The 25503-nt window shown below is 39.5% G+C and overlaps 1 protein-coding gene across 1 annotated transcript; it reads left to right on the plus strand.

Annotated features, from left to right (window-relative positions):
• Nucleotides 1-2796: 2796 nt before the first annotated feature.
• Nucleotides 2797-20442, plus strand: LOC309492314 (active breakpoint cluster region-related protein). Its single transcript, XM_082161225.1, is given in 23 exon segments — nucleotides 2797-3038; nucleotides 3234-3346; nucleotides 3523-3627; nucleotides 4489-4746; nucleotides 8119-8226; nucleotides 8571-8625; nucleotides 8703-8755; nucleotides 8848-8985; nucleotides 9082-9197; nucleotides 9328-9484; nucleotides 12105-12230; nucleotides 12562-12637; nucleotides 12717-12815; nucleotides 12818-12826; nucleotides 12925-12996; nucleotides 15216-15313; nucleotides 15429-15533; nucleotides 16133-16299; nucleotides 17051-17190; nucleotides 18429-18563; nucleotides 18709-18814; nucleotides 18987-19107; nucleotides 20227-20442. Coding segments are annotated over 23 exon segments (2502 nt in total). The 5' UTR covers nucleotides 2797-2983; the 3' UTR covers nucleotides 20317-20442.
• Nucleotides 20443-25503: the final 5061 nt, after the last annotated feature.

The following is a 25503-nucleotide window of genomic DNA, read 5'->3' on the forward strand; positions in this document are numbered from 1 at the left end:
ATCTGGATATAATTGTATATATGTATGCACATATGTTCGTTTAGTTTAATTGGGTTAGGGTGCCGTGGAAAAAAAAACACTACAAAGGGGTGCCATGCTTTCAAAAAGTTTGGGAACCACTGGTATAGACGTTCCCCATAGCGTCAATTTCGACGCAACGCGAGTTCCCTTGAAAAGGAACACCTCGGTTACGACTGTAACCTCGGTTCCCTGAAGAGGGAACGAGCGTTGCGTCACCTTGCCATATCTCCTTCATGCCTGTCAGCACGACTTCAGACTCTACGAAGCTTTCGTTTTCTGTTTCGGGCTGGCTTTTATAGCTTCCTGGTACGTGACGTCACCCGCCTCTGACGTTCCGCCACACCATTGGACTGATTTTACATGTGCTTCAAGACGTCATCACGCAAAGCGTTCCCCATAGCGTCAATTTCGATGCAACGCTCGTTCCCCCTTCAGGGAACCGAGGTTACAGCAGAGCCCGTCTACGGAGAGCCTTGGCACTTCCTATTAGCCCCATTGTATCGATCTTGGTTGCAGTTCCATTAGAATTCCACTGGAGGTGATCGCGGGCGAGTGCAGACTGAATGGGAGTCTATGGGGCTAGACGGCTAAATTTGTCTCTTTCACCCGATTGCCGTTGAGAAATCTCAGATTTTATTGTAGGTTTTGCAAGTTCAACATGGGTTATAGGTCGAAAATTGAATGAACGAGTACTTATGTCCTTTCGATTTCTTACAGGTTGAGTTGTTGTTGCCCATAACACGCTAGCATTCTGCTAATGAACGCTGATTGGTCAGTGAAGGACTGATTACGACCAGAGATACCGCTTGATGGCATCGTGGCATCCGAAGCGGGACCAGAAACAAACAAAACAAAAACTCTTCTAGCACGTGTATTTACCTGTGTCAGCTGTGTTGTCGATGCCTCGAGAGAAAAGAAAGTGCCGAGCGCGAAAGCACCAAAGCGACTGAAGGATTGCCGTCAAGCAGTATCTCTGGTCGTACGATGTGTATGACGTCATTGACATTTTAAAAGACTTTTTAAAGCAAATAAGTGACTCTAAAAAATCTAGCACCCAGCAATGTGTAATTTCTTTGCATCTCCTTTCGAATACAACATTCAAATTACTAGACAAAAAATTATATCCTGATAAAAGTGGATTTTGATGGTTTAGCGTTGTAAGGCCCGCTATATTTGGCCCAATCTCCGGTTCGCCAATACACGGGGAAGGTTATCACGCGTTCTGTCCTCACTCATGCAAAGTATTGGTTGGTTAAATTTGCAATACATTAATCATATGTATTTACTCGTTAATTCATCTGACTCCATAAATGAAAGGTTTTAATAATCTGCCTCACTAAAAGTGAACGAATGTTTGACTATTCCTTTAACCATTAAATGAACAATGTCAAAATCAGTTATAATAATCATATGTAACAATTTAATATTTCAGATATCAGAGATCAATTCCACAATCAATTCAAATATCTAAAACATGGTTATACATTGGTTACATCAAATAGTCTTACCCAGCTTGACCTGAGAGAGAGAGAGAGAGAAAGAGAGAGAGAGAGAGAGAGAGAGAGAGAGAGAGAGAGAGAGAGAGAGCGAAATCACCTATCCAATTCCACGTCCAGCCAAGAAGAAGAGACAGAGAGAGCCAGAACACCTTCCTTTATCCTCTGACCAGGTGACAAAGGGGGATGGGGTGAGACCACCCTCAAATGGCTTCTATCCCACAGAAGGGGGGTTGCCTTATCTGGCGTTATCTCTAAACCAGTTTTCTATGAACTTCTATAAACCTTATTTCCTTTTATTTGATCTATCTGGATATGAGATATCTGTACCACTCACTTTGAGACATTTCAAATGACACCAAAAGCATAACAGTCAATGATAAACATTCACATTAAACCATGTGCTTCTGTGAGTTCAAATGTTAATTAGCCAGCCGGGCCCACAGGCCTCAACCAGTATTTTCAGTCTTCAATTTCTAAAAGTGGATTCAAACTGGTATTTTGTATGTAGGGAGATGTAGATTGTGATCATTATTTCAGTATCTATCAGTAGGTGGCAGTGTTAAACAGTGAATGAACGCCTCACCATATAGCCTAGTTTTGGCAACAAGAGTTAAGGACATGTCCTGCAACTTTTTCCCGTTTTAAATAGTGTTGTTGCTGCTATTACTTTTGTTTTAAACGTCATCAAATCTACACAGGTATCTACATTTTTATAGCTTTTTATTTTTTATAAAAAACTATTTTATTTATAACTAATATTTTTTCAGCATGGACACAAACTGATCAAAAGTGACAGTAAAGACATAATAATGTATTAATAATGTAATGCTACAAAACATCTCTATTTGAAACAAATGCTGTTTAACTTTTTATTCATCAAAGAAATCTGGAGGAAAAAAAGGACCAGTTTTCAGAAACATTAAGTATTATACTTATATTTCTTATATGTATTATATATATATATATATATATATATATATATATATATATATATATATATATATATATATATATATATATTACTACTAATAAATACATATATTACTTTGATAATAAGAAATGTTTTTAGGAGCAAATCAGCATATTGGAATGATTTCTGAAGGATCATGTGACACATAAATATGTATAAATATATCAATTGTTTTTATTGTTGTTGTGAAGTGAAAATGTAACAGTTTTAGTATTTACCCAAGGTGCTTATTAGATCTTATCTTACATTACCTTTTGCATTACCAAAGCAAGTAAACATGCAGACACTGCTTCTTCCTGTCTTAACTGTCACTGGTAAATGCGACATGTTTTGTATTTGAATGAACATCATACTTTCCCCGCCTATTTCTTATTGCACTTTCTGAGAAGCAGGAAGAACGTGAGCTTGTTAACCACAAACGACTCCCAGTGAGCGAAAGCGAGAGAATTCACACATAGACAAACTACACAGCCGCGTGTCGTGGACAGCTCTGATGGAGCTCTACACAGAATCGGTGGACTATCTGAAGTCCCATGGCATCCCACTTGGTAAGACTGTTTAAACTAAATTAACCTTGCCTTACAATATTTGTCTGGTTTATTTACTTCAGCCTTGAAGCATAAGTATATATATATATATATATATATATATATATATATATATATATATATTTATATTTATATGTGTGTGTGTGTGTATGTGTGCTTGTGTGTATTATATATCATGTTATGTTTTTCTAACAGTGACTGAAGATGAGATAGTGGATTCGGACTTACTTCAGGATGTGTTCCCGGAGGAGACGGAGTGGGTTTCTCACAGCCCTCTGCAAACTGATCCATGTTTGCCATCCACTCCAGTAAGTGTGCAGTTCAAACCTTTACTTTATATATGATGTATATTGCAGGTCGATATCAGAATAACGAGACTGATAATTGACAAAAAAAATTAAATACATGATACTGGTCGGCGGTTATTCTCAGTGCTGAATTATCCGAGTGATGCGAGGACAATGTTATAATGTTTTTCTTCCAGACAGCCGATAGCCCAGACGACCTGCTTCAGAAGAGAATGGTGGTCCTGAAAGGGGTTTTAACCAGCGAGGAGATCTACCTGACAGAGCTTGAGACGCTGCTCACGGTAATATGCTCAGACTCAAACAGGACTCTTACTTACTTATTCTTAATATAAATATTCGTATATAAATTTTCACATTTCCTGGCCGAAGCATTTCCTCAGTGTGGTGTCAGAAGACTCTTACTTTCCAGACTGTGCGGATTGGGATTTGGAAAGTGAAAACCACTGTGGTCGAGCATCATAGATAAGAGAAATAAATAAATGTTATTTCTAACTTATATTGCCAAGCCTGCATATTAACTACTTCCTTTATTCATAAAAATAAGCGTAACTGCACTGCCGTTTGTTGCCTGTTTTGTCTTTAAACACCTCGGGATTATTCATAGTTGTCAGGTCCGTATCAAGGTAGGGTTTCTTCTAATGCTCAAGATGCCTCTCAGCGCTTATTTTTTTAAGATTCAATTTCAGATGCACGTTATTTAAATCAAACTTTCTGTCATTTCCTGTAGGTCAACTTCTGTTTCTCTTAGTGAAGTATTGCTTCCCTTTCTAGTCAAACCATTAGTGGTTATCATTAAACTAGAAGGTTTCCAAAAAGTCCAGGATGACATGCAACATAATGTTGAAGTACAGAATGCATGAAAAGTGTCAAGTTTTCAACCACTTCCTCACAGGAATGGTGCCAGGCGTTCACACAGAGTAGTTTTATATGAAGAGGGGAAATTATATTTAAGTGTTTTACTAATGTTTCAGATAGTTTGCATTGTTGTTTGCATTATTAATACTATAGTGTATTTATATAAACGTGTAATATTTCAGCTGACTTCATCGGTTATTTTCAGCATAAGCAAATTTCAGTTCCCAGTCTTTCTTTCGTTCTCTAATATTTTCCATTCTCTCTCTCTGATTTCTCTTTCTCTGCAGCCCATGAGAGCTTTGAGGGCGGCAGCGGGAACCTCTCAACCCGTGTTGTCCACGGAGCAGGTTCAGACTGTGTTTTATCAAGTCCCTGAGCTCAGAGATCTGCACAAGGACTTCTACACTAGCCTTCGGACTAGACTACAACCAGATAAAGTGATGGATCAGCAGGCACAACAAGACCAGGGGAGGGAGGAGGGCCCGGATTTGCAGCTTTACCAAGCGGAGCATTATTTATCTGTGGGAGACCTGTTTCTTAAGTTTGTGAGTTGTTGTTATTATTAGATTTTTTGCCAAACATGTGTTTAAGTTGGTCATATTATAAAACTGATCTTATTTTACAACCGTTCGCAGTTCACATTTGACATCAACAGAAATGATAATTGAACACGCTATATTCTCTCTTGGCCTAATTTCTGGTGTAACATCAAAGATTTGACTCTAGCTATTGACCCATTTGGTCGCACCAATTCCCACTTAAAAAGCTTTAATGTCAACTTTTAAACTTTTTTTTTGGTCAATTTCATGGAATTGTGGTTCAGTAAGTGAGTTATATGTTGATTATGAAGCAGCTCTGACCGATTCGGTGAGTTTATTAAAGCAGCACTCAGTAGCTTCGGGATTTCTTCGCTGTATTCTCGCTTTTTGCTCGCAGGTTTCTCTCTAGAGCTCCCCCCACAGCTTCGGAATAGATATTTGACAACACTGTTGTAAAAACTCGTTGGTGATTCTCAGACACCAGAGGCTATAGATTAACGACATCAAAGCAGATGGGACATTCTTTAAAATGTCTTCTTCATTCGGGTTCGGACAGCGTGAGGGAGCGCAATAATGACAGCATTTTAGCAGATTTCTTTTGGCCGTAAAGCAATTGTTTACATCGCTAGACCTGATATCACGCGAGACTTCCTGACGCGGCGGCCGGCGGCCCGCCGGCTCAAAGTTGCAAGTGCGTATTTTCCGCTCACGGGCACCAGGGGGGTGCGAAACGACCACCATTCAACCCGAAATAAGTAATATAACCATTCCAATGACTCCGGAGCTGTTCAGTTAAGGGAAAATAAGTGAAGGATTTGTCGGAAGGAATGAAAAATGAAAATTCTGTCATCATTTGTTCACCTTCATGTCGTTCCAAACCTGTAAGACATTCATTTATCTTCAGAACACATATGAAGGTGTTTTTGATGAAATCTGAGAGCTTTCTGTGACTGTCCCTCCATTGACAGCTACACAACTGATACTTTGACGCTTCAAAAAGTTCATAAAGAGATCATAAAACAAGTTTTCTGAAGAGACTCGATCGCTTTATATGATGAACAGATTTAATTTAGGCTTTTATTCACATATAAACATTCATGAACTCACACATCAGTCGTGATAAACAGAAACTCGCGTTCTTGCGTGTCAAGCAGGTTCGGTTGAGCTTCTGTTTATGTCCGCTGATATAAAGCCTAAATTCAATCTGTTCATCATATAAAGCGATCGAGTCTCTTCAGAAAATTTGGACTAAATCGCTCATTACATATCGATTAGTTTTACGATCTCTTTATGAACTTTTTGAAGCGCCAAAGTGGTAGTTGTGTAGCTGTCAATGGAGAAAGCTCTCAGATTTCATCGAAAAAATCTTCGTTGGTGTTCCGAAGATGAACGAAAGTCTTACAGGTTTGGAACGACATGAGGGCGAGTAATTAATGACAGAATTTTTAATTCTCATTTGTTTTATGAATCGGTGTGGTTCTTTTTACGGGCAGAATGTGGGGAGCATGCCTATGTTCCCACAGCAGTATGTTCCCACAGCCCTATGTTCTCAGAGCCTTATGTTCCCACAGCCCTATGTTCCATCATTTCCAAGATTATTTTTTTTCTTTCCAAAATTAGGCCCTGTGTTCCCACATTTCCTTTATCATCAATTTGCATCAGATTTTATCCCCATTTCTCCCAATTTGGTAGTCACTTACACTAACCCTAACCCTAACCCTAACATACCTAAACCTACCCCTCACAGGAGGGAGACTTGTCTGGGATGTTATTGGGCTATCCCTGTACCAGTACAAGCACTAAAACCTACCCTTCGTGGGGGGAATTAGGCTTGATTGTTTGACATACCTAAAACCTACACCTCACAGGAGGGAGACTTGTCTGGGATGTAATTGGGCTTTCCCTGTACCAGCACAAGCACTAAAACTTACCCTTCATAGGGGACTAGGGCTTAATTAGTTAACATACCTAAACCTACTCCTCACAGGAGGGAGACTTGTCTGGGATGTAATTGGGCTATCCCTGTACCAGCACAAGCACTAAAACTTATCCTTCATAGGGGACTAGGGCTTAATTAGTTAACATACCTAAACCTACTCCTCACAGGAGGGAGACTTGTCTGGGATGTAATTGGGCTATCCCTGTACCAGCACAAGCACTAAAACTTATCCTTCATAGGGGACTAGGGCTTAATTAGTTAACATACCTAAACCTACCCCTCACAGGAGGGAGACTTGTCTGGGATGTAATTGGGCTATCCCTGTACCAGCACAAACACTAAAACCTACCCTTCATAGGGGACATAGTTAAATGAGAGAACATTGGACTGTGGGAACATAGGGCTGTGGGAACATATGGTTGTGGGAACATAGGGCTGTGGGAACATAGGGCCTAATTTTCAAAATTTTCAGTAAAAAAATAATTCTTAGAAATGTGGGAACATAGGGCCGTGGGAACAAAGGGCTGTGGGAACATAGGGCTGACCCCGGAGTGGGAGGCTTCGGTCTGGAAAATTGTTGTGCATCATGTCAGAAATATGTAAATATTAATTATTCCAGATAACAAACTTGTTAATTGAACCTGATTTGACATGAATCCTGCGACATGAAATTAACATTTTCACACTTTGCATGGACCACTTTGCGAACCCCAGTTTGAAAAACCGCAGGTTTACAGAATAACTCAGATATATTAATTTGATAGTAACTTAGGCTTATATTGTTTCCACCTTATTTGTCATGTAAGAGCTGGAGTGGCCATTTGTAAATTCAATGGCTGCATCCGAAATCGCATACTTCCCTACAGTATAGTAGGCAAAAAACAGTATTTGACAAAAGAAGTATTTCTGAATACACGGTACTCATAAAAGAGTTGGCAAAAAGTATCCGGATGTCCTGCTTCTTCCGGCGAGATTCTGAGGTGTGCATACGATGGACACTTTACTATCCCATGAGGCCACAGGAGAGGATTTATGAATGACAGTGAAGCGAGACAACTGGGTCACATGATACAGACAACATGGCGAATGTAGTGCATCCGGATTACATCTACACACACTCATATAGAACATGCTTTTTTAGCGGTCGTGAAGTAATTACTTATTCAAAATAAGTACCTACTCGAGTAAATATGCACTTTCGGACGCAGCCGATGTGTCTGACAGTCTGGCTTCTGGTGTCATTCGCTTCCAGTCTATTTTTTAGCTGTACAAAACAGCTTGCTATGCTATTTGAGATTGCAAATTGGTATTTCTTACCATATTATTTTAATGTAATGTCGTAATTATAAAAACACTCGTTTGTAAGGCATTAGCTTTACCGTTTACTACACTTTGTTATTCTTAATCTCGCTTTTTTTTTATTGTGGTGTAATTTGCAGGTCAACCAGTTAGGTGTGTATCGGGGCTTCATTGACAACTATGAGAATGCAGTGGAGATCGTGCTGAAGTGTATGCAGTCGGACCAACGTTTCAGGACGCTTGCAGAGGTCTTACACATTTCCCTTTTTTGCAAAGCATCACTATTGTTATCTCTCATACTTGTTCTGGGAAAAAAAGTCCCATAGAGTTAAGATTGGCATGACGTGTAAGATCAAATCTCTGTGCCATACCATCTATTTAGAGCACCCTAGCAAACATACAACAACATGAATGGGCCATATCTCAGCACCAGAACATCATAAAGACATTGGATGATGTCTGCAATCACACAAAACGCCCTTGCAACTACAGAGTGCCGAGATTTGCCACTGCTTGCCCCGTTCACATTTTAGTTAACTGTATTGTCTTTTAGAGGAAGTGCACAAATCCCTTTGTCTCTTGTTATCTATAGAGTATGATGTCCTCCAAAGGCTCAGACCATGTCAAAACTAAGTACACATTTGAAGGTAAACAGTGCTTCTCTTTATGGTTTTGAATAAATGATTGAATGCTGGGAACATTCAATTATTATTATTCTCCGCAGCTCTCCTGTATAAGCCGTTAGACAGAGTGATGAAAACCACCCTCGTGTTGCATGTGAGACACTGTTCAGGATCACATCTCTCGTTTATTTATAAATATTAATCCATGCCTATGGATTTATTAACGTTTTTCTATATCCTCCTCAGGACCTGTGGAAGCACACGCCCCTCGATCATCCCGATAGTGTCACGCTACAGGAAGCGCTTCGTCTCACCAGCAGCTTCCTGTCTGGGGTCAATGAAAGGTCGCAATGCAAACGTGCTGTCATGCTTAGCAGAGGAGAGGTACTCCCTCACCTTACACTGCATGTGTCACATGTTCATGCACATTTAATTTAAAATTTAACATTCTTCATCATATGCACATGTGCATGTCCACAGAGACGTCAGCTATTGCGTGATGGGTTTGTGGTAGATGTGTGTGAGAGTGGGCACAACCTGAGACACCTCTTCATGTACGCCGACATGTTGCTATGTGCTAAACTGACAAGTGCAGGGTGAGCCTCCACTGATCACAGCTCACTGAAAATCTTATAATAACATCATAATTTAAAACAATTCTGTTACGTATTAGCATGATATGGATGTGTACTGTATGTATGAACTTATGTGTGTTGTCATTTAAAGGAGGCAGGCACAGTACAGATTTTGCTGGTACCTGCCATTGGTCGGCCTGAAGCTGCATTGGGCAGCTGAACATCTGCCCTCATCAGACTACCAAATGAAAATCATTAAAACCAGAGCCAAAATGTACCAGCTCAAACAAGCACTCCAGCAACATATGGTAAGGCAATTTACAAGTGATTGACTGGGTTTTTCAGTCATTAAACTAAACAAATATGAGAGGAGACAGAGCCTTTGCTATTGCCGGCCCTAGGCTGTGGAACAGCCTTCTGGTTTACATCAGAGCGGCTCAGTCTTTAACTGTTTTTAAATCTTCTCTTAAAACTTATTTTTTCCTTTAGCTTTTAATTCATTGTGAGTTTTTGTCATGAATGTGTGGTTTGTCCTTGTTCTTTATCTTGTGTATTGTTCAGCACTTTGGTCAGCCTTGTTTTTAAATGTGCTATATAAATAAATACAAACTTGAAACTTGAAACAAATATGCAAAATTAAAGGTGCAGTAAGTGCTGTTGAAAGTGGATTGGACTGAGCAGCACAACACTCTTGTAGCCAATCAGCAGTAGGGGGCGTGTCCAATCATGGTGGGGGAGGAGAGAGAGTGAGCCAATCAGCAGTAGGGGGCGTGTCCACTCTAATGGGGGAGGAGAGAGTGAGCCAATCAGCAGTAGGGGGCGTGTACACTCATGATGGGGGAGGAGAGAGAGAGCAAGAGGGAGATTTGAAGAAAGACTGTAGAAAGAGAGATGCTGAGAGACATTACAAAAGAGAAAAGCTCAGAGGAATATCACTGGAAAAGAAGGGTTATGATCATGCAAGAGCATTAGGACCCGCGTTAATATTCGAAAAGCTTTCCAGCGCTGGAGAGACCTGAAACGGACTCAGAGGTTGTGTTGTTTCTGCTCCATACGTGAGTAACATTGGTTTTTTCATGTTTCAAAGAACCAAGATATGCTGTTGATGTAATGTGAGCTCTAGTAAGAGGACAGTTTTTTAGTGTCATTGTTTGTCTGGGTCTGATGTGCTGCTGGCGACTAACAAGCGACTATATACTCGTGTGTACTGTATGTTAATTTTTTGTTCTTCATAGTCGTTTGTTCATCATCTTCGCTTTATTTTTCATTTAGCTTTTTTTTATTTGCTTGAATCGCTTCTGCTAAAAAGAGACATCCACTCTTGTATTGAGTGTTTGTGCATTTTGGGGCAGAGCAATGAAGTGAGGGGTGTGTGATATTTCAAATATCAACAATGATTTTCAGAAATCGCTTACTGCACCTTTAAAGCGTTAGTTCACCCAAAAATTTAAATTCATTAATTACTCACCCTCATGTCGTTCCAGACCCGTAAGACTTTTCTTCATCTTCGGAACACAAATATAGATCTTTTTGATGAAATCTGAGAGATTTCTGTCCTCCATTAACAGCTACGCAACTACTACTTTGACGCTTCAAAACATTCATAAAGAGATCGTTAAACTAATCCATATGAATTTAGCGGTTTAGTCAAATTTTTCTTAAGAGACATGATCACTTTATTCTTTTATTCACATATAAACATTCATAAACTCACACATCAGTTGGAGAAGCGTCTCGCTGCAGCCTGCGGTGGACATCCAAGAGTAACATCAGAAGTCCAAAACGTCACATTCTCATAGCGTGATTCTGCCCCCCCAAACCAGTTCAGCAGAAACTCCGTCCCAGCCGATTCTTAAGGTTTTATTGGTCATGTCAATCACTGTACTGATTGCCTACACCAAACACTTATCCCTAAACCTACCCGTCACTGTAACCTTAATTAACCAATGAAATAAGCTGCAGGGCGTGATTTCTGGTGAAGTGGTTTGGGGAAAAAATCACGCTTCCTTCATTAACTTTGAAGCAGGAAGAAGCATCGAGAAGACTTAACCCTCACACCTATTTCTTTTTCATTTTCTTCTTATATTTCTGTTTTTATGAAACCCACCTAAAACCTACCCTTACGCCTTAAAACCCTTTAAATTGGAAATCTACATACAACAAATCAGGTTTCCGGGGTGTAACGGGGATGGGGAGTCACAAGGTGACGTATTGGACTTCTGCTGGCTTCTGACGTCACGCTTGGATGTGGGTAGGGTTGGTTGTCCAGCACAGAATGCAGCGAGCCCTACTTGATCATTTGTGGTAAACGGAAGCTCAAGCATGTTTGCTTGATGTGCGAGAACCAATGATGTTCATTCTTGTGTTACGCAGCACGTTTGAACGTCAGCAAGAACCAATGATGTTTATTCTCCCGCGTCAAGCAGGTTTGGTTGAGCTTCTGTTTATGTTTACTGATCAGTGTTTATATGTGAATAAAAGCCTAAATTCAATCTGTACATCATACAAAGCGATCGAGTCTCCTAAGAAAATTTTGACGAAACCGCTCAATTTATATGGATTAGTTTTACGATCTCTTTATGAACTTTTTGAAGCGTCAAAGTGGTAGTTGTGTAGCTGTCAATGGAAAGCTCTCAGATTTCATCAAAAATATCTTAATTTGTGTTCAGAAGATAAATGAAAGTCTTACAGGTTTGGAACGACATGAGGGTGAGTAATTAATGACATTTTTGGGTGAACTATCCCTTGAAAAGTGTTAATGCATCAGGGTGTAACTTTATTTTGGAGTGTATTGCTGACAATGGCGTTGAGGTTTGGTAAATCTCCCCAAAAAAAGTTCTAAAGAGGAAAAATAAACTTCTTATTTTTAAATAACAGAACAGAAGTGAAGTTCCCTTTTAGATAGCTTCATAATTGTGTTTGTTACAGAAAGGAGGCAAGGGATCCGTTTCTCGTGCTGTTGATCGCTTGAGGAAGAAGTTTGAAGAGTGTGAGATCTGGCTCTTGACAAACACACCATCTTTTACTTTAGACCTACACAGCACCAGTGGAAAGGTGAAACCACAACACAACACAACACAACACCACAACACACAAGCTGTGTGTCTAAAACAGGCACTCATTTTTCTGATTCAGTTTAAAAAAAAAAAAGTGTATACACTTTATAGCATTTTTCACAATACATACTGTACTGTTCCAAAGCAGTCGAATAGATACAGAGAATAAAGTTGAATACTCCTAATGAGCTGAAATGAGCTTAAAAGCTTGCCAAGTATAAAAAAAAACTCCCTAAGATGTTTAGTTAAATACGGAAGAAACCTTGAAAGGAACCAGAGTTTTCTGAACAAAGACCCAAGTATGACTAGATTCAAATTTCCATCCACAGAGTCACACTGTCCGACTGTTTTCTTTGTGTGACCTGAATGAGTGGAAAGAAGCCATTGAGAAACAGAGCGGAAACTGTGAGTGCATCTTTTTCTTACTGTATTTTGCCCTGATGACTGATTTTATGACCATAACTCGCATTTTTGTGTTTGACAGGTATAGAGACGGTTCCTCCAGACCTGCTGTCTGTAACCGGTTCCTGTATCAAACTCAGAATGACTCAACAACCTCCCCTTCACTGCGTTCGATCCAGTAAAGACACCTCTGTATCTCTCTTTCTAACTTTTACTCTGCTAATTTTGCTCTCACATTGCTATCACACTTGTGCACAACGAATACTCTCTCGCTCTCTCTAAATTCACAGATGAGAGTACACACATATGTGGCAGCTTATATGTGATGGTTCAATCTGCGTGTGGTCTGCAACACCCGAGCAGTAAGTGACAAAACACACGTTGTCTTTAGAAGAATGGAAGTTTCCCAGCCACAACCCACAAACACATCCAATACATTCTGCTCTAAATATGAAGCACAAATTGCTTTCATAAAAGCTGTTTCTGAAGTAACACACTACAAAGAAACAATGTGCCCAATAAGCTTCATATAAAATTAATAATTAAAAAAGCACCAATTTTCAATCAATATACAGTATATAGTCTTTTAAAGGTGCAGTAAGCAATTTCTGAGAAGTGCTGTTGGAAGTGGATAAGACCGAGCAGCACAACACAATCAGCTGTAGGGGGCGTGTCCACTCATGATGGGGGAGGACAGAGAGTGAGCCAGTCAGCAGTAGGGGGCGTGTCCACTCATGATGACGGAGGAGAGAGAGTGAGCCAATCAGAAGTAGGGGGCTGGTCCACTCATGATGGGGGAGGAGAGAGTGAGCCAATCAGCAGTAGGGGACATGGCCACTCATGATGGGGGAGGAGAGAGAGTGAGCCAATCAGCAGTAGGGGGCGTGTCCACTCATGATGAGGGAGGAGAGAGAGTGAGCCAATCAGCAGTAGGGGGCGTGCCCACTCATGATGGGGGAGGAGAGAGAGGGCAAGAGAGAGATTTGAAGAAAGACTGTAGAAAGAGAGATGCTGAGAGACATTACAAAAGAGGAAAGCTCAGAGGAATATCACTGGAAAAGAAGGGTTATGATCATGCAAGAGCTTTAGGACCCGCGTTAATATTAGAAAAGCTTTCCAGCGCTGGAGAGACCTGAGAGGGAAGAATTGCTTCTGCTTCATATGTGAGTAACATTGGTTTTTTCATGTTTCACAGAATCAAGATATACTGTTGTTGTAATGTGAGCTCTAGTAACAGGACAGTTTTGAGAGTCATTGTTTGTCTGGATCTGCTGCTGTTGGCGACTAACAACCAAACTCTTGTTTTTTTTTACTCTTGTGTACTGTATGTTCACTTTAGGGCTGGGCATTGACACAAATTTCACAATTCGATTCGATTTCGATCCCGATTCGATTCGATTCAGTATTGATTATTTTGGATATCGGGTACAATATATGGCAAATTTTCTCAAGGAAAACAAATCTCTTAATTAATGCTGTAAACTATGGGAGTCAGTTGTTGCCTATAGGCTTCATTAGCCTACTATAATACTGAAGGTAAAAATGAACTGATTTGTATACAAACACTTAAATTACACTTTTATTTATTTTTATGATAATAAAGTTATATGAAATATAAACATTTAAATGGCGGCTGTCATAAAAACCTGCCAGATTTATTCAAACATGCATAAAAAATTTAAGAACATTAAAAATTATAATGAATATGTAATATGGTGCATATATTTAGCAAAATGTTCCTCTCTAGAGTTAATTTTTCTCACTGACTGACGAGTTTATGGTCACTGGATATGGTTTTCTGATGTAAATGTGACGTTACATGACATTGTTTACAAGCTGATTTACTGACGTCTTTCCACGGTTGAAACACTGAGTGATTCCATGTCACATGATACGGACTTCGATAAGTTGTACTCTATCTTTTAACACACTTTCAGATGCTCATTCATGATTATTTTGCGCTGTAACTGGTATTATTAAGGCGGAAGAGAAGATCATGTGCTTCTCTTGAGCTCCGCCAGAGCGATCTCACGCCACAGCGCCAAAACGGTATTTATGTTTTTGAATTTTGTAAGCAAATGGACGTAATTTGAAATCTGAGACTTTGTTTCATATCAATAGTAACAAAGCACAAAGATTATTGCGATTTATTGGATGGGATGCGCGCTACAATCTTACATTCATTCATCAACTGAAAACAGGATGACTAATCAATTCTTGGGATTAAAGAATCGATATGGGTTCGTAAAAATGAGCATCGATTAAAATCGAGAAATCTATATTTTTTTACCCAGCCCTTGTTCACTTTATGTCATTCCTTATCGTTCATTCGTCATCTTCGATTTATTTTTTGCAATGCATTATTTTGCTTAAGCTATGATAAAGAGCTCTTGCATTGCATGTTCATGCATTTTGGGTGCGGAGCAATGAAGTGAGGGGTGTGTTTCTGTGATAGATTTCAAATAGATACAGTGTTTTTCAGAAATCGCTTACTGCACCTTTAATTCAAATTCCATGCAATGAATGCTTTGAACAATGTCTTCCAAAAAGCATCTTGTCTTTATTTCACCGGACCTTTCAGGTGCATATGTGTGTGTGGAGGTAGACGGCTTTGAGTTTTACGACAGACGAAAACAAACCAGCCTTTCAACCTTCTGTGTTACACCACAATGGGATGAAGTGAGTGCTGGGAAGCCATTGTGAATTTTTTTAAATCAGATAATACAATCTGTGATTTGTATTAATGTACTTAATTTACTGAATTGATTTGAATTGTATGTGTTATGGCGTATAGGAGCTTGTGTTTCAAGTGGACGGAGCTCAGCGGCTGTTTCTGGTGTTTGTGTCGCAGTGTGAGAATGACACACAGGATGACATTGTGGGCAGGGCGGTATTAAATGTGAGTTCACATACACAAACCTTTCAAACGTATGGGGTCAGTAAGATTTTTTGTTTATGGAATTAATACTTTTATTCAGCAAGGATGCATTAAATTGATTAAACGTGTCAAACGTAAAGACATTTATAATGTTATGAAATATAAACATTTCAAATAAATTCTGTTTGTTTAAACTCTCTATTTATCAAAGAATAAAAAATATATATAAAAAAAAAAACGTATTATGGTTTCCACAAAAAACTAAGCAGCACAACAGGTTTATTTGAAACCAGAATTATTTTTGTGGAACACAAAATGTAGGATTTAGCAGAATGTGTAAGTGGCTCCAAAAGGATATTTCTTGTGTACTGTATTATATGTAATCCGGAGCCAAATGATGCTCAAAAAATATGGTGACAAAATTTTCAGTGTAGTAATGTCTAAGTCCAGTGTGCATAATACTATGGTCTATAACCGAATCATGAAGACTCACTGCCGGTTTTACCATCATCTGTTATAAGCTTTAGGTTAAACTACACAAATATATACAGTTTTGGTTCAGTCTGTCCATTTAGGTGTTGATGTAATGTATAAAGGAACTGTATATGTGTGCTTTACAGCTGGACCCTGACAACATGTTTAAGAAGTGGAAGAAAGTCACTTGTTCTTTGGGCCAAGTTGATGTAACCCTGTCAATCAAATACGTGCCCCACCCTCTCGAGCCCCCTAGCACCACCCCTCTCGTACAGGAACCAGTGTTCTGTGTGCCGATTGGACAAGTGGCAATGTGAGTTTACAATCCAAATCATTTTTACAGATCACAACTTACTAATAATGTAAGGAAGCTGCCATAATGCTGTATTTATTCAGTATTGTTTAAATTGAGTCTATAAAGTATTTGAAGTATTTATCATCAGACTTACCAGCGTCAGTTGTCTCGCTTCACTGTCATTTACAAATCCTCTTCCATGGCCTCATAGGACAGTAAAGTGTCCATCGAATGCACACTTCAGAATCTCGCCGGAAGTAGTATTTTGAAAATATTGCACAGATTTGTACCCATTTTAACCACTAGTGCTCAATATTACATAGGCTACTGCACCTTTAAGCCACAATTAAAAATGTATTAATGCTATTGCGTTTGATAGCAAAGCAAAATAGCAAGAATATTAAAGCAAAATATAAAAGCTAGTGGCATTCATTTATTTACATTTTTAACACTTCTCAAGCTAAACGTCTCAAAATATTATTTTTTAAATCTTAATTATGTACACTCCTGTACACTTCTATTCAATTTAATGATATTCATACAATTTCAAAGTGATATAAGTGTCCAAATAATCTGTAAATTAGGAGGAAGACATGTTACAATCTTCTCATAAGCTTCCTTCTGTCACCATGAGGTTTTCATTTGTGATTCTGCTTTTTTGGAGATGAAGAAATAAGAGTTGTTTTGTCATCAAAAAAGGAAGAGGAAAATGAAAACTGAGTGAGAAGTGTTTAAAGGCTGAATTGTGTCTGTCTTTGTGTGTTTACAGGCAAGAGAGTGTGCTGGTGCCTCACATTGTCCGTTCCTGTGTGGAGGAGGTTGAGAGGAGAGGCATGACTGAAGAGGGCATCTACAGAATCTCAGGAGCCAGTAGCGAAATACAAGCACTTAAATATGCGTTCAACACTAGTGAGTCTGTGTGTGTGTGTGTGTGTGTGTGTGTGTGTGTGTGTGTGTGTGTGTGTGTGTGTGTGTGTGTGTGTGTGTGTGTGTGTGTGTGTGTGTGTGTGTGTGTGTGTGTGTGTGTGTGTGTGTGTGTGTGTGTGTGTGTGTGTGTGTGTGTGTGTGTGTGTGTGTGTGTGTGAGGGGTTGAACAACTCCAGATTTTATAAAGTCGACATTTATGTGATTAAAGTCGAGTTAGTCAGTGAAGATGTCATTAATGAACAAATAAGCCTGAAGCTCGAGCTGAGACTGAACGCGGTTTGCCTTGTGCACAGCTATGATGACACAGCGCTGCCCACAAGGCTATCGCTCCCACATAATAGCTTATTTTTAATCAGTTCTTTCGTCTTTGAGTCGTTATATTGCTCACAGATTTCTGCTCGTTCTAAATGAGATACAGATAAAATAGCACACAGTAAAGATTACATTTAAATGAATGCATTAGTGAGAGAACAATTGCGTGAGAATTAATTCTACCTTGCAGTGTTTCTCTATTAATAGTGAAGCTTGTGGGTTTTAGTTACCAAGAAATGTGCTAGAATGTTTCAGTTTCTAAGCTATTTTATTGATAAATCACAGAATTTGTCAGTCACAGAACAGATAAATCCCAGAATTTGTCAGTCACAGAACAGATAAATCACTGAATTTTTCAATTACAGAAATGTTGATAATACATTTCTGCGAATGATTCTGTGATCTGATCTGCACGCGATGTGCGAAGCTACTGTCTGTATGTGTGTGCATTACAATGCTGCACTCATTAGTTTAGAACGGCGATTAAATTACGTGTACAATAAGCTGTTTAAAACGTGCATTCACCCGATCAGTTTTGAGCATCTAGATGGTATAATCAAACATATCTTGTGGAGAGCACTCAGAGTATGCACCTATTTGTCATTTTAACTGTTGGAAACGTGTAAAAGTGGACTTCAAAGATGTATTATCCTGTTGCGCCCTCTATAGGCCATGATCAGCAACTAGTCGACATCAAGCTTAAAGTCTCCGTGCAGTGAAAATCAAGTTTTTTATGTTGTTTATATGTCTATGTAGTGTTTTTAATATGCTTTTAGGGTCTGTTTTAAGGGGATAAAATAATTGACAACAGGGGGACTTTAAAGCGTCATGGCAGAGCATTAAAGCCGACCAGTCTGTGCAAACCCTAGTGTGTGTGATTGTCACAGTCCTTCTCTCTCTCTCTGTAGATTACCGCGAGGCTGTGAGTAAACTGAGGAGTATAGATGTGAATGCGGTAACAGGCACTCTGAAACTGTACTTCAGAGAACTTCCTTTAACTCTTATTCCCTCTGAGCAATTCAAGGAGCTCTCAGATGCACTAGGTGAGCCCTTCACACACCTGAAGGCAAAATTGCCAAGGTCAACAATTGCACATGCAACAATGATGATGATGATGAAGCATTTGTAATGACAATCTCTCTCTCTCTCTCTCTCTCTCTCTCTCTCTCTCTCTCTCTCCCTATCTAGACATTGCTGATCCATATCTCAGGGCTGACAGCATGCTGACTCTGTTGCAGGCTCTACCAGATGTAAACCGCAACACTCTCCTCTTCCTCTTACATCACCTGAGACGGTACATAACATCCTTTGAGCACGTACTTGTCAAAACACTGATTTTCACACCAGACAGACCTGAAATCACTTCTGCCATTGATGGATGTAAATAAGAAAAATTATGTTTCTCTGTTTTCTTTTCTTTCTCTCCCTCTCATGCACATAACTCTCTCTTTTCTTGGCTTCCTCAGGGTTGCAGAGAGAAAGGAAGAGAATAAAATGTCTCTGAGTAATTTGGCCACAGTGTTTGGCCCCAGCCTCTTGCGCCCTCCAGTGGCTCGTGTCGACATATCTCAAGAAGTGGAGGTTCAGGTGAGATATTATTGCTACTTATTGCAAAACAGAAATGTTTGATGTGTCCAGTGTAGTATTGAGGTATTATAAGCGAGAAAATTTCCTGGAAGCCTGAGTGTTTACGCACACACATGCATTTTTCACATGCATCTGGGGTTTATTTTAGAAGAAGTGAAACAGCACATTTCTACACTCAGTGGATTTTTTTTATCTAATGTGGTGTTACATTTCCATTTCCACAACAAGCAACACATTATAATCACATTAAAATCTTAGCAAGTTAATGCATTTTTAATCTTCTTTACAATTATATTTTTGTTCAGTAATACAGTAAAAAGGATATTTCTTTCCATTTTTTATTTTTTTTTTGGCCTGCACGATTTAGGGGGAAAAAATCGAATTGCAATTTTTCTGATAAAAATTGCGATTCCGAAAGAAAAATAATTTTATATCAATTTTATTATAATAATAATTATTACAAAATAAAATATTAATCTAAATAAAAATATTACTATTGTAATATTTCAATGTAAAATAAAAAATATAGTATTTAAGAAAAATAATTTTATTTTACCTTAAAATTACAATACAAATGTTTATAGCTGAATTTCTTCATTTTTAAACATTAAATCATCAAGCTTTTATCTTGCCAGAATACCACAGGGAGCCATTAAAGTTTCTCTTTTCTTGACCACATCCAGTTTGTAAGCACTTCTCATTACATTTTCACTCCGAAACATGCAGTTCATATAAATTGATTAAATCGCACCCATGCTGATTTGAAAAGCCATATCCTTTACCATATCCATATTTTTATTGACCGTGCATCCCTGCTTATAACTGTTATTCGGATATTATTATTAATAGTCACCTTTTTGCAGACCATTAGGTATTTACATTTTTGGTAAACACTGCATGTATACTGTACATTAATGTATATCAGTTTAACCCATTTAGGCCGATTTGTAGACGAAGTGTGAAGTAAGCGTTATCAAATTGAAGGATTAATCAGCCAATCACAGTGAGGAAGGGAACATGATAGGCGGGCATTGACAGGGTAGTGAGCAAATCCTAGCCCTGTGTCGTCTTACATGATTTTTCACATCCACACGTGTGTTTTTATTTTTCTGGTCACAGGTTCAGGTGATTTTCCTCTATCTGCAGTGTCAGAACCTCCCAGAAGCTCTTCTCACAAAACATCTGGACATTGATGAGCTGGAGACATGAGCCTTCAACACCCAGACTCCTGTCTGTCTGCATATCCATGTTCATGTTCAACTCACTTTATTTTACAGATGTTTAATATTTTATTTTAAGTTTTTTAATGTCATTAAAAAAATGTCATGACTACAAGTTGACCATGTTTTGATGTTTCAGTACTAAAATACAGTCACATTTACCATTGCTCGGTATGATTTCATGGGCAAAATCCCTAGCCTAGAAATCCCTAACGCATCCTAGCAGCAGCAAAATTTATTTTGCAGCCAGTGTAGTCTAGCAACTCTCCGTTGACTTTCGAGCTGGAAAAACAAAACTCTAGTCAGGCCAATCAAATCGTGTATAGAGTCGGTGGGCGGGCTTAACATAATGACGGCAGAGTTGTGACGGTTCTGAGTGAATTCCCTGCTACTTGAAAACAAAGAATGGCGGCTGCTGCTGGCGAACAGCGGTCTTTCGAATCGGCTTTGGCCGCGACTCTGGAGGACTTGGAGTTAAGCTTTTCTTTGAGAAAAGAACAAAGAACGGTACTTAAAGGACAAGTTCGGTATTTTACACTTAAAGCCCTGTTTACAGATCGTATCTGATGAAATAGAACGGTTAAGATTAAAATTTGGACACATGCTGCTGTCCCGAGAATTTTAGGTTTATTTCTGTAAACAGGGCTTTAAGTGTAAAATACCGAACTTGTCCTTTAAGTCATTCTTAAAAAAGGAAGATGTGTTTGTAGTTTTGCCGACCAGATACGGCAAAAGTTGAATCTATCAACTTGCTCCGCTGGTGGGCAAACGCTCTGGGGTGCGTTTCCCGAAAGCATCGTTGGCCAACTATGGTCGCAAGTTCCGTCGTCACCAATAGAGTTCAATGGACATTGCGATCATAGTTGGCTAACGATGCTTTCGAGAAACGCACCCCTGGTTGGTTGTAGCACTATCCTACTGCGTGCAGAGGGAATTTGAAAGACAACCATTTATCCCGCCCCTCGGATTGAGCCGTGCCAATGGTGAGTTGCCAGACCTAACATCCTGATGTAGGTCTGGCTTGCCAGGCTACAAAATCCCGGTATTCCAGTAGAAATCTGCAGATTTGGGAGTTTCGTAAGAGAATACGGGTTTGACTCCCATTACACGTTCATACAGACTGTATTCGAGACGCTTCTGTAAGTTGCTGTGAATGGGGCATTTCGGGACTCATTCCTCTAAGGCCTTGTTTATACCTGGTTTAAAGATGAGTTTTGGTCGATCGGATCACAAGTGGACGACACTAAATACAGGTGTAAACGGGGTCTAAAACGTCTTGAGCTTGTCCACTTTCGACCACTTCCAGAGGTAGTCAAAAACACATTAGACCGGATTGCTTTCGTAGTGTAAACACTCATGTGATCGAATGTGTTCAAACAGCCACAAAAGACCGTCTTCTCTCCACTACTGACCTAATGCGCAAGATGAAAAACGTACCAAGCACAATGTTCTCTCACCATTCCTGATTTCTAACACACACTCACAGTGTTCGGCTGATCTTGTGGCTGTCAGAGCAGAAACTGAAGCTGATGCTCTCCGTGTGTTTTTCCGTCGTCTCTGTTCGTGTTCATATGTAAATTTCACAAGCTTATTTTGTCCATTAGATCGAAAGATTTGAAAAAGCCCACACATTTACCCGCCCACTGACCCTCCCCTCGAAGAAATCAGGAAATCAAGTGGTTGAAAGTGGACAAAAGAGACATTAAAACACCAGGTGTAAACGGGAATGTGTCTCCCTCATCTAATCGACCAAAACGCATCCTAATACAAGGTGTAAATAGGGCCGAGCGTCCTTTGATCCAGGACAGAAAAGTATTTTCTTGTTGTTTGTAAAGGCCTCGACTGACTGGGACCTTATAGAAACAGACACTCTGGGTGGGCCGAGAGGGTAATAGGGGAGAAAGGTGAAGTGAGACACTTGTAATATCCTACCACAGATGGCCAATTCTCTCACTCACACACACACACACACACACACACACACACACACACACACACACACTTGTGGGGGTTAACAATAACTCTGCCGTTCTCCCCACCCCCTCACCCCCACCTCCATGCAAATCAATCCGCTATGGTTCAGCTTCAACAAGACCAAGTTCACCATGACATGCAGGAGCACTTCAAAGAGACCCATGCTTCCTAACCTCTCTCCCGCGGTTTCTGGGTGTTGCTTTTCACCTCAGCTTATGCCCCACCTGGCCGGGGTGGGATTCTCTCTCCCTCCCTCGGCCTGATTTTGACTTTGATCCATAATCCAAACTCGGAAAAGCGCTCCCGTTCCCAGCGTTCCAGTCAGGAAAAGTGCAGCGATGTCAGATGTGTGCAGTAACGCCATCCAGACATGAACCCGGTTACAACGTAGCATCAAATGAGTTATGAAAAAAGTCAGTGCTCCCACGCTAAGACGGACACCAATAAAACAGGTTCCTGCAGTTAAGTGCTAACGCAGACGGGATGATCAGAAAAGGTCTGGATATTAGTATAAAAAGGAGTGGATGATGGATTGAATGGGGAAAAGCACAATGAAAGATGGACATTATTAGCAACGGCTGTACCTCTGTAGGGGGTCGAACTGAAGCCTAGATTTGAGGCGTAGTTTGAAATGTACATCAGATGCTAACAGACAAAATAGCCACATGAAATATGATCAGATCACTTTAGCACAGGGGTTTTCAATCATCTTGATGCCAAGGACCCCTAAATATGATAATCCCCTTGCAAGGGAGCACCTTCCTAAAATATAATATCAGCTGTATTCATGTATTATACATAGAGCAGATATATATATCATTTATTTATGACACATTTGTACTGTGTGAAAAATAGTAAAGTTTTTTTGTTCAGCTTTTATGAACGGATAATTATAAAAGTCCACATTGTTATTGTAGATTAAATAAAAAACGAATAACATCAAATCAATATATTTTTTTATCAGGTTTTAAACTGATTATTAGACACTCAAACCTTTATCTAAACCTCTCACCCTCAGTCGCGCATATCCGCCATGTTTTGTAGTTTTGGACATTGGGGCGCAGGGCAGTTGTACGGTCGTTATTGCTGTGCATTGTGGGATTGAATGAGTGCACTCGATATCGTCCACTATGGTTTCGGACACCACTGCAAATGGCTGTCTACTCAAATAGTGCCCTATTTAAGGGTATTCACAGTTTCTTCCCCAATTGCAGCAACTTCCATGTTTATTAGCCTACTGATAATTTCACAGATAATGAGAAGTGACGATTTTGTTCTCTTGAACACATGGGATGGAAACCCTGCTTTATTCGCAAATGTTTTATGCAATATTCCAATTTTGCACATAAAATGGAAACAGTGCTAAAAACCAAAACAAAAAAACTTTACTGAAAAGTTTCTGTTGCAATGAAGGAGAGACAAGCAGACAAAACTTCAGAATATGTGGTGAAATTATTTAGCAATTTTATTGGATTACATATGTTACGATCACTGATCTATATAGAATGACATTATATAGATCAGTGGTCACGATCCACTTTACACAGATTTTTCCCTTAGCAGAAAAAGTTGAAATTTAAACCAAGCTTTCTCACTTGCACATACAAAAGCAAGATCCGCCTGTGGGAGTAACATTTCTGAAAGTGTTTCCATTCTTTTTTAGTACAGTATAACCCGTCCGTCAGTTAGCCTAATCAAGCTTAATCAAGGTTTGGAAGGTCAAAGTTCATTTTAATTTGAGCAAACCCAACTAGCAGCACATCCTGATGACACACAGACAGATCCACTAACCTAAAGGTAATTCCGTAGACTGAGATCACGGCTGCCATTTTGTCACTGTTTAGATGCATTTTTTTTTTAAAATGTTTACACATTATGTAGCCTATATGTGTTCTGTTGAGGGTCTTTAGTGTGGCACAGTGAACCAGTATATATGTACCACAGATGGCACCAGTTTTATTAATGCCAAGCAGGAATCTTGTTGCCATGGACGCAGTGTGTTCGTATGAGAGGCATGCATGCAAGGGATCAACTGGATTGACCTCCTCACTCTCGGGTTAACAGAAGCCGTGTGTGTATCTGGTTCCCTGTGCCCGTCCATGCCTGATCTGAACAAGAGTGTGTTAGCAACATGTTCGCGAAGGCTTATTAAACAGTGAGGTTCAATCTGGGGTATCATTACTCACACTGTGAGAAAGAACAGAAGAAAGTGAGCGAGCGTGAGTGCGGTGGAGGTTGTTGAACTTTGCCTCTGTAATGCACTGTAGGCCTCATGTCTCGTAAAAATTCCCCTTGCCAGCCAGTAAACACACGGGATCCAGAACTCGCCGTTTATTCCACCTGCATTTACTCTGTATGATTCCTAAAAGAACATTCCGGGTTCAATACAAGTTGACAACCTAGTAGCATAATGTTGATTTCCTCAGAATAAATAAATTAGTGAAATTGACTCTCCCTCATTTTTCCTTAAAGCTGGCATGAAACCGAAGTTGTGATAGTCTTTTCTTCCTTATTGTGACATATGACATACTGCTTCTCAAACAAGAAAAAATATAGGGTAGGCCTATAGGAATTGAAATTAGGAACTGTTTAATAGCAAAAATGTAAAGGCTATAATTGTATAAAGCCACTTACATTCTGTTCAGACTTGTATTTGTTAAAGTTTTGTTGCTACAAAGGGAAATACACAGAAAAGATTATTAAGCATTTTTTTTAACACTAAAATTATAATACACGTCTGGTTTACTGTAGGCTACTTCCTTCCAAAACAGTGAATAGCCTATTTTAACGATTTGAACGATTATTAATTGCCAATGTGTGAAGAGTTGTAAATAAACTTAACCTTTCTCGACTTCCAAGGTTTTCAATGAAAGCCTGTAGACTGATTTTTATGTGAAGGACTCGGGACGTTTTTGCCGGGAAAATCGCGTCACTATCGAGTGCGAGCACGAGCACAAGTTGCAGGCTGCAGTTCACTTAACGGCCATCGGTGTCACTAATAACAAGGGTTTCTGAATTCTGCATTTAGCCCTAAGAAAATGAGGGGTAAATAAGCAGGAAGCTTATTTGTTGTAATGTCCTCTCGTACTGAATCCAGAATATTACTTTAAATTCATGGTTAAATGTACAGGTGAGTTGGAACTATTTTGTATGTGAACAAAATGTCACACATGCCGTGTATCTACACCTCACTCACAACTGT

This window comes from Leuciscus leuciscus, assembly GCF_965113295.1.
Source record: "Leuciscus leuciscus genome assembly, chromosome: 2".
Taxonomy (NCBI): Eukaryota; Metazoa; Chordata; class Actinopteri; order Cypriniformes; family Leuciscidae; genus Leuciscus; species Leuciscus leuciscus.